This window comes from Vanellus vanellus, assembly GCF_965231255.1.
Source record: "Vanellus vanellus genome assembly, contig: HAP1_SCAFFOLD_47, whole genome shotgun sequence".
NCBI lineage: Eukaryota > Metazoa > Chordata > Aves > Charadriiformes > Charadriidae > Vanellus > Vanellus vanellus.
The window spans coordinates 168631-179065 of record NW_028127064.1 but is presented as its reverse complement, the minus strand read 5'-3'; the positions used below and the strand labels follow the sequence as shown (position 1 = coordinate 179065).

General features: G+C 46.8%; 1 protein-coding gene across 1 annotated transcript in view; it reads right to left on the bottom strand.

The window, feature by feature from the left end:
• Nucleotides 1–491: 491 nt before the first annotated feature.
• LOC309685545 (E3 ubiquitin-protein ligase TRIM36-like) overlaps nt 492–10435 on the bottom strand; it is a gene marked incomplete at both ends in the record, with an annotated part of 106692 nt that continues 96748 nt past the window's right edge. The window contains 6 exons of the mRNA XM_082501292.1: nt 492–793; nt 1079–1372; nt 1920–2044; nt 2696–2949; nt 3882–3977; nt 5083–5229. Of these exons, the coding sequence (XP_082357418.1) occupies nt 492–793; nt 1079–1372; nt 1920–2044; nt 2696–2949; nt 3882–3977; nt 5083–5229 (1218 nt within the window). The remainder of the gene's footprint in view (nt 794–1078; nt 1373–1919; nt 2045–2695; nt 2950–3881; nt 3978–5082; nt 5230–10435) is intronic.

Here is a 10435-nt window from a genome sequence, read left to right as displayed (position 1 = left end):
AGCACTCCAGTGTCATATGCAAATCTATAGCCTGGGATGAGCCAGTGACTTGGAATCCACCATGACGCAAGCTACAGCAAAGACACACAGATATGCACAGTGAACATTGTACCTCTGAGTGGCTGCCAAACCTAGTATGCTAAGGGAATTAAGGCAGAATCTTACTATTGACAACTAAGCATTGCTTCAATCTTGCAAATGATGCTTTTTTTTCTCTTTTTTAACCTTCTTGCTTTAACTGACATATCTTGATATCTGTAGAAACCCGATTTCTTTCCCAGAAAGAAAGAAAATAGGACTCTGGACAATTAGAACATCTTCCTACTAATAGTAGAGGATGAACAGGACAACCTGCTTACACTATATCCTTCAAGCCACTTCCCACTGCTTAGGTTCATCTTGTATACTAATTGAGACCAGGCTCGCTCTTAATTTATTTTTTAAAAAGCCATCTCCTTATACAAAACATGTATTAAGCAAGAGTCTGCAATTTACCTTGGGCTGGTCACATCATGGGTATTATGGAACAACTTCTGTATCTTGTTGCTAGAAACAACTCCCACTTTCACCAGGTAGGAATAGGCTTCCACGTGAAAAGCCCAGAAGTGCTTCCCTTTGGCAATCCCGGTGTCGCCAATGATGTAATCCAGGGTTGTGTAGCATCCGACCTGCATGCGCTCAGACCCCAGCAGTAGAGGAAATCCAGCCCTACTTTCCACAGAGGTTCTTCCTGGGTTCAGCAGGAGATGTTCACTGTTGTACCCGCATTTGTCATCAAAAAGAAAACTGAGAACTGAAAAACAGCATCCCAAAAAATTTTCTCTTAGTTAAGTATTTCTGTGCTTATAAACTATATTTTAAGTCATGCTGGCACTAGAATTCCTCGCTTTTAAAGGCTACCAGGAACATTATGCAAGCTAACACAGTCTCAGTATGCTACCTACTTAACCTGTTTGTTAACAGTGCTTTTAAACATTTATACAACCGGTAACAGTGTAGTAGAAGTCTGGGAGCTACTGGAAACCACCTACAGCTCTTAACACCACCAGCAGCTCGTGGACATAAGAAAACCCAATACCTGGGGCTGGAGGCGTACGCAAGATAACTTCTCGGCTCCAAGGGCTAGAGATGGATCCTTTATATCCTCGAACTCTGAAGGCATAGCTGCTGTCGTCATCGAGATCAGATATTACTTTGCTCTTGCTGCAAACTTCGATCTCCTGCCACGTTGTACTCTCCTCTTCTCTATGAAGCTTATGATACTCAAGAACATAGATATCAGCTGAGTCTGTCTTCCCAGGGCATTCCCAACTGATCAGAGCTTTGTTGTACATTTTGCTCTGCTCTTCATTGATTTCTGGTATTTCTAGACCTGGAATGACAGAGATTCAGGAGAAAAAAACCTCAAATGTAGATACATGTTGTTTTAGAATTAAACACAGAAGCCCTTTGTTGAGTGGCTACAGCACTGGGGGGACAGTGGGGGGGGGGAAATCTGACTCAGTCAAAGAGTGCAGATGAGGATGGGTCTGTTCATGCACTTCAAATAAATCCTTTCTGGTTTTACTTTGAAAGTTGTATTATTTATTTTTGCTGGCAACTAAAAAACCATATAAAAACCTATTCTTTTCTGTCATGCAATCACGACAAAAAGCTGCTAGGAAGGCCTAGTATTACTTAACTACAATATTTTGGAAGCCAATGTAAACTGGTTCTGAATGCCATGGCATCTTAGCTTCTTTATCAAAGCTGAAGCTAGCATTGCTGCCAGGTAATGCCTTGTGAATCACAGAGGCAGAAGGGACAATGCAAGTCACAAGATTGAGTTCTGCAACTGCAGCCCTGCACAAGTTTTGCCTCTTTCCAGAGAAGCCCTTAAAGCTATAACTCAAGAAAGACGTGATGCTCTCATAATTTACCATTGGAATGGAAGGACAAGTCACCAAGGATCTCTTCTTGCTTGGCTATGTCCATCACAAAGTCCTCGAAAGTAGTTTCAGCTGCTGGCTTGAAGCTCTTCAGAGATTCAGTAGCTTTTTGGATTCTGAAAGCACAGAAGCAGAGGGATGGCAGAAGAGGGAAAAAGGAATTCACATGGGTGCATTCCTTAAAGCAAAACCGCTAGGTTTTGCTTTAAAAAAAGTTCTCTTTTCAGGTACTTACTCATGTGTCCCAGAAACTTGTCTCTCTAGACAGAATTAAAATGCAAAATTTAAAGGCCTTTTGTACATCAGTGTAAAGATAACTAACAGGGAATCTTTTGGTTGGCAGAGCATTTTAACAATTTGGGGCATTACATTCAAAGAACAAAATAGGTGTGAAGCGCTAATGGAGCACAACTATTCAGATCAAAGAGTTTAAAGCCAGAAGAGACCTGTTAGATTAACTTGCAAATACCCGATGCAATCTCTGAGCAAAGGACTGTATCAGTGAGCTGAATGGGTTACCCTTCCACTGCAGTCCTACTGAAGAAGGCTAGGCGTTGTCGCAGGACAGAGCCCCTCTTCTGGGCTGTTTTTTAACGCACACTGTAATATAGGAATTTCTACTGAATGGTACCGGGACCGCCTCTGAGGCTCTGCAGCACAAAGTACTTGCATTCAGTACTTTCCTAGCAGGTGTCCAAAGAATATGACTGACCAGACATCCCTGGAACAGTACCTGTACCTCGAACGGAAGATAATTAATAAGATACCTGACATGAAGTTGTTTTGCTGTTTGAACAAAACAAGATGGATCGGTTTCTTTAAGCAGTTCTTGAGCAAGTCCTACAAGGCCATTATTTTCCAGGAGCCCTTGAGATTCTTCTGCTTGTGTTTGCAATTTTTCCAGCCTTAAATTCTTAGAAGCTTCAGTTGCCCTAAGAGCTGCGGATTTCTTCTCTTCCAGGACATGAGATAATTTCTCAAAACTCTGAGATGCTTCTTCTTTAGCTCTTTCACTGTTGCACTAGGAGGGAACAAAAGACATTTTAGACGGATCCCACAGCACTGTGGCTGTGTACAGAAACGTACTTAGGGTTGTTCGAGAGATCAGAGCAAACTAGTCATCTGTTTGAGTGACAAGACTAACGAGCTTTGTTATGCTCTTCAACACTGAAAATGCAATCAGCACTGCACCCAAGCTAGTAAGCGTCTCCTATGTTAACACAGAGAGGAAAGAGCAGGAAATTATTCCTCCGATTATGTATTGAGTTACGCACAGCGTTTGTCTAAATAGTTCATGGAAAAGCACTGTAAAAGCAAGTCAGCGTCTGAAGTCTTCATGCCCAAGACCTAGGTGCTCTTCCACCTTCCCCAGTCACCCTGAACTGGGAGTCCAGCCCAGTTTCTCCCCTATGCCCTGTAGTGCCACCTCTGATGAGTGCCCTGGATTAAAGGAACTATGAAGCACAAAGGCCATCTGCAGCAAGATACAGGCAGGGCCAGGAGCTCCTGCCAATTTTTGCCATTGTGTTTTTCAGCTCGTATGTGAGCTCCCAGCTCTGACTCTTCTGCAGGGAGATTTTGCCCTTAATTCTGACTTCACTGCAACATCCTCAAGGTAAACAGACAGCATAAATTGTGCAGCACCACTCATATGCAAGAGCTCTAAGTCTAACCCACCTCTCTTTGGGTAAGGTATCAAATAAGCTTTATGTCAATTAAATTCACAGCAGCACCCAAAACTTAACTTCCCTCTGTAGGTTGCCCAAATTTCCCACACTGTCAGGATTAGGTCTTACCGTCTGTGACTCAGAACCAACACAAACTGTTCAGAAATGGTTTTGCTGGCTAACAAAAAAAAAACCCAAAGGATCTGGAACACTTCACTGTTCCATTTGGAGTCCCTGCTGTGTCCTTGCGAGGTCCATCCCCAGACAACCCACAAGCCACTCTCACCTCTGTTTCTTTCAGCAGCAGATCCAGCTGCGTGATGCGAGCTTTCACCTGGCTCTCCTTACTGATGAGGTACTCGATATCTTTTGAAAGCTTCTCCTGTTAAAATAAAACAGCAAACTGGCAGGCAGAACAAGGGCATCCCACCCAAACTGACAACAAGCACAGGTGGGCCACCCAGCCAGCACTCAGTTTCTGTAGTTACGAGGACAAGAGCCTGCCATCAGTTAGGAGCAGCAACCCTGCGGAGAACTGCTCAGTGACCCGCCATGACTGGCCCGGGACATCAGGCCACTGCCATGTGCAGGACTGGTGGCACAGCCTCTGAGGAGAAGAGGTGACAGCCTCAGCTGGCTCATCCTTCCCCAGCCACAGCAGTCACCTTCTCTCTTAGGCTAGGAACACGAGTCTTCAAGACATTACCAGAACTAATAGAAAAGCCTCATAGGTTATTAACTCATCTGTAGTAAGGTTTGCTAGAAAAATGAGTGGTTGGAAACTTGAACTTAGGAGTGTCTCTGCACTTCCTTAGTTGCAAGAGTTAACAGCTGTACAGGAAAAGCCTTGCAAACAGGCGAGGAGGCCAAAGAGCAGAAGGCAGGCTGGGAGGCCAAAGAGCAGAAGGCAGGCTGGGATGGGCTTTTTTTTTTTTTCCTCTCCTGTGAGCAAGAGAGGAAGCAAAGGAAGAAGAGGAGGCAGCAGCAATCATTCTTTAATAACAAAGCAGTGTTTGCAAGTCTGCCCTGTTGTATGGTGCTTAGGGAATCAACAGCTCTGCAACTTCAAAAACATACAGCGTCCCAGCAGATAACTGCCGATGCAGATTCTTCAGGAGTGCTTCTGAAGTATAAGCTAACCCAAGCCACAAGGACACTTGCCTTAAAAAAGCCAGATTGTAAACCATTAACTTCTTAAACCTTCTGCATTGGTCAGTACTGATGCACAGTTGGCTAACATAAGGTGGAAGCGCTTTTAAGGGGTTCTGTTTGAAGCCTCATAGAAAATATAGTTTAGTTTCTTAGCCGCACACTATGTCACACTAATATATACATTAACAGATGTTGCACAGCAGCATGCCTCATGACTCGTTCAGTGTCCTCCAAACACACGTCCTGGCATCCTGCCAGGGGAAGTTTGCCCTTAAACCCGAGGCTCAGTGCTCTTCCCCCTTCTTAAGGCCAGGTCCAACAGTATTTACTTTTACCTTAAAGGTTTTGTAGGCAGTGCTTATGGTCGTTACTCTGTGGTTTGCATGACATCCACCCGGTTTACATAGACGACAAACAGGCCTTCTGCAGGTTTCACAGTACATGTTTACCCTCTCCATTTCATGTTCTGGACACATCAAAATCTGGAAGAAAAAAAAAGAGAGCAGAGAGAATGCAGGTGTCCTTCCAAAAACGGAGGTGCTCAACAAACCACCAAAACACTCAATTATCCCACAGCAGCGTCTGACTTATCAGTGGGTATTTTTTATATTCTGTTTATCTTCCACCTTTTACATTTGTCCATGCCAGTGAAAGCCAGCAGATGAAAACAAAGTTTCACCAGGTTTACAGTGAGTGAACCTGTAGCAATGTCTGTGTACACATCACATAGCCTCCATACTGCAATCAACCATTTTGCTAATCCCTGAAGCTGTCTGCACACCTCAAGCTCCCCGCACTCCAGTTCGGAGATGTAAATGCAATACAGAACATGTCCACCCTGTCAAATTTAACCCTGTTCACACCGGCATCTCTTGAAACAGCTATGAACTGTTTCTTAAAGCAAGAGTTGACATAATACTGTAATGACTGAGGTCTAAGCTAGACTCTGACCAGCCACATAGCCATTGCTCTTGGAGCAACAAATGAAACGCAGCCACCACCACCAGTCACAGCCATCTTAAAGACAAAAGGCCCCAGTGTTTCAATTTTTCTGTCTGACTCCAATTACAAGTTGCTCATGCTGAGCGCTAATTCCAGCAACAGCTTAAACAGCACTGTAAAAAACCTGGTGTTCACTAAAACTCATCTTTCAAAAACTGAGCGTGTTGAAATAACTGCTCAAAGAGGGAAAAAGTGCCGCTCAACTCCAAGATCGTGCAACAGATAAAGCCATCTAAAAGGCACATAAAGTAGCATAAACACAGACACTCAAAGCTAAGGTTGCAGACCATCTCCAAAACCAACTCTCAAGCTCCAAATGTTATCTTAGGCTATGGTGAAAAGCCCAAAGACAAAGGAAATGTTCAGGAAAATTAGCTGTGCAGGCAGACATCTCCAAAAACTGCAGTCATGCTGTTAGTCTGTGGAAGCAGTTTTTCCACAGCAGTGCACAGTCACACCTAACGGAAACTGCACACTTTTATTCATCTCCTCGTGTAAGTAAGAATTACAGCCTGCAAGCTAGAGACCGAAGAGGTCAGCAGATTACCTTGTCTAGTTCTCTCAGAATTCAAGAACAATCAGCCCAGTATCTGCTTCTCCCATCCCCACCACACACGTTACAAAGTGCTCTCCAGTCTGGTTGTGAATGAAAGCGGGTTTATGAAAGGTGGGTTAACCTTGACCAGCAGCCAGACAACAACCAAGCTGCTCACTCGCTCCCCGTCCTCAAGATGATACGAGGGGAAAGATGATCATGGGTCAAAACAAAGACAGGGAAATCACTTACAAATTATCAGTTCATTGCCAAGTCAAGTAGACTTGGATAGTCAGAAACTATGACTAAATATTTTAGACCATTCCCCCACCCCACTTTTTTTTTTTTCCCCTAGGCTCAAATTACTCCTTCATTTGCATTTGCATTTTTTCTTCTCACTCCCGCCTGGAGAGGCACACGAGGGATGGGAAATGGAGGATTACAGTCAGTGCATAACACTCCATCTCTGCTACTCCTTCCTCATTATAAGTTTCCTCTCTTCATCACAGGTCCTCTCCACAGGAGACCAAGGTGTTTGTGGCCAAGGGGATCTGTTCTCATTTCTTTCTGTCTTACTTTTGTCCTCTACACTCACAGAATGGGTGAGGTTGGAAGGCACCTCTGGAGACCGTGTAGTCCAAGCCCCAGCTGAGGCAGGGTCAGGTACAGCAGGTTGCTCAGGACCTTCTCTCGGTGGGTTTTGAATAACTCCGTTATTAGAGACTCCACCACCTCTCTGAGACACCTGTTCCAGTGTTTGTTCACCCTCAAAATTCAAAGCTCACTGGGAACTCCTGAGGGTTTGGAAGATCTCCATTGGTGGAGAGTTAACAACCTCTTTGGGCGGTTGCAGTGTTCCAGTGGTTCCAGGGTTTGACAACCTTCCGAGTCTACTCACTGGGAACTCCTGAGGTACAGTTGGCTCCCTTGCCTTCATTCCCTCCCATCAGGCATTGAGACACCTTAATAAGGTCTCCCTGAGCCATTTTTTCTCCAGACTGAACAGCCCCAGATCTCTCAGCCTGAAGAGGACTTCAGGTGTGTAGGGGCCATCGTGTCCACAGGCAGGTCCATGAAACTCTCCACGACAGCGGAGACAGGAGATGTGATGGGACACCGTACCACAGACCTATGGCACATCCTCCGCTTGAACGGCAGGTAACCGTGGCTGAAGAAGATACCAGAGGGGAAGGAAACACTGGAAACTCTTGGGGAGAGTGAAAGAGGGAACGGGGAAGGAGGGCTAAGACAACAGTGACAGGAAAGGAGAAGAGACAAATTGTCCCTTCCCAGGGGCGGGCTCACAGGGGGCGGGCTCACAGGACACAGCCAAGGGGGGTGAAGATGTCCATAAGAGCGTCCCACCCTGTGCCTGAGCTCTGCTTCCAGCAACAATGGCCCAAGGAGCTGCTCAGACATGCAAGTTTATGCACGTACCTTCAGACAGCGCTGAGTAAGAATGCAAGGCCTGGAGTTACTAGGAACCAATTAAGGAAGCTAATTATGGCCTTCAAGCATGAACTGAAGTCCTCCAACTTCTCCAATAACCAAAGCACCCACTGAACCTTGCTCCCAGACAGAACCGCTGTCCTGAGGATAACAGTTATTGCCCACCATGTCAGGGATGAGGTGGACTCTCCTTCCCAGGCCCAAGGGGGTTAAACCCACACCTTAGACTGAAATAACGACTTTTCAGAGCAGCACTGGCACAGTTGGAAGCCCATCATCACCTGAAGGGCTCTGAGCTTTGCACCAGGCCAGTGCCCCTGGACGCCACGGCCGCGGCACGAGGAAGCAGTGACTCGGGGCACTTACAGTCACCGTGAGGTTCTCCCAGGTGATGCCAGACACATTGATCTCGTTGCTCTCCCAGAACTGCAGGGTTTCGTTGCTGGGATGGGTCGGTGCCTCACCCTTACAGCTGGGAGGAGAGAAGCCAAGACAGAGGTGAGGGGAAGGCGATGGACGTGCAGCCCTGAGCTCCTGCCAAGGGGCAGCGGCACTTTAGGAGGAAGAAACCCACTAGGAGATGGTGAGGAAGTCCAGCTTGCTGTGCGTGTGCACAGGGTAGGCCTCTCGCAGGTGACTCAGCTTCTCCAGAGCCTCATAGATGAAGATGATGCAGATGAGGGAGGCGAAGGCTTCTTCGGTGAAGCGGGTGATGTAGCACACCAAAGAGCTAGCATCAGTGGCCACCAGCACCATGCAGAAGAAGGCGGTCCACAGCCCAATGCACGCCGTAGAGAGAGGTAGAAGAGTGCGTAGTCCCTGGGAAAGCAAAAGAAAACGCAGGGTGGAAAGGGCAGCAAGAGGCTCCGAGCCGTGCCTTCCTTTGGGGAAAGTCGGCAGCAATTCAGGAGCGTGTCAAGGCTGCGCATGGTAAATGCAGTTTCCACGTCCTACGACAGACAGCCTCGGGGCTGCGGTGCAGGGTGTGGGCCCGCAGGAGGAGAGGCCAATAATTTAATTATCATTCTTTAACAATTACCTTGTGTTAATGCCTCGGAGGCTAATTGAGGTCAGGTCCCTGTTGTGGAAGGTGGTGTTCTCCCACATCACCCCGATGCCCTAACAGCGAAACCGGCTGGGTTTGCACCCGGTTACCTGCTGCCAGCAAGTTGGGGCTTCATAATAAATTTAATTGCAATAAGAGAGGTTAATCTCCCATCACAGTTGCCACAACAAAAAGACTGTCATGGAAAATATCCATTTTGCCTGAAAAGCTCCTGCTTTTTCAAAAATCATCAAAACATTTGACCAGAGAACTGTTTGGATATGTGGGTAAAATATATTTCCACTTCCAGCAAAAAACATGCAAAAAAGTGCCCGAGTTTGTACTGAGAGGAAAGCAAATCTTCCCTCATTCCCAAACCAGAGTCATTTGTCTCATCTTCCCTGTGCAGCCCATCTCGGGCATCCATATCCTTGTGGTTTCTCCTCCTCCTGCTCTTTCACTTTAACTCTAAAAACCCTGAACCACCCATCCATCCTTCAGAGACCGAGGGCTCCTGCACCGTCACATACTAAAGCAGCAGCGCGTGATGTCTGTGACACAGAAGACAACTTAAATCTACCAACTACCACTAAGAAAAACATCTTTTCTCCATCCCTGCCTTCTTCTGAAGGCGCTCGCAGCACCTGGCCGCAGCAGCCAGCCTTACTTGCAGAATTTGTAAAGGATCTTCTCGAACACGAGGACGGGGCCGGTGCTGCCGAGGATGGCGAGAGGTTGGCCAGCAAAGAGGAAATACACCACGCCGGTCATGGATGCGCCCAGCAGCGACTCCATGGCACTCTGTCCAGGGAAGAGAGGCAGCAGCGAGTAATTAAATCATTAGAGGGAAAACCACAAGTGCAAATTCACTGCAGCAAGGACTTTTGCATGAGTGTTGTCCTCCCTCGTGCCACCCAACAGAGAGAGGTGCTCACTATGTGGCTGTTGGTTGCCTCCCCCAGCAGTCCCCCAAAGGTGATTGATGACGGGGGACATGCAGGCACAGTAGAGGAAGAGGAAGGACGCCAGACACTGCAGGCTCAGACCATCCCGAAAGTCCCTCCAGAACCAGGGGGCTTTTCACTTCACATCCCGGATCAAACCTCCAAAGAGCCTGGAGGAAGGAAAAAAAATTAAACCATTTTCGTGGAAGACCACGTTAAGTTTTCTTGGCTGAGGAAGGACAATCGCAAGCACAGAGTAACTTCCATTGCTAAAAAGAAGTCTCCTTCTCCCATTTTAGCCCCAGTAGAAACTGAGGCATACAAAAAAACCACAGAATCACAGAATAGTCAGGGTTGGAAGGGACCTCTGGAGATCATCTAGTCCAACCCCCTGCCAGAGCAGGGTCACCTACAACAGGTTGCACAGGACAGCGTCCAGGCGGGTTTTGAACATCTCCAGAGTGGGAGACTCCACAACCTCTCTGGGCAGCCTGTTCCAGTGCTCCACTACCCTCAAAGTGAAGAAGTTCCTCCTCATGTTAAGATGGAACTTCCTATGTTCAAGCTTGTGCCCATTACCCCTCGTCCTATCAATGGGCACCACTGAAAAAAGACTCCTCCCATCCCTCTGGCATCCTCCCTTTAAGTATTTGAAAGCATTAATAAGATCCCCCCTCATTCCTTTTCTCTACACTAAAGAGACCCAAGTTCCT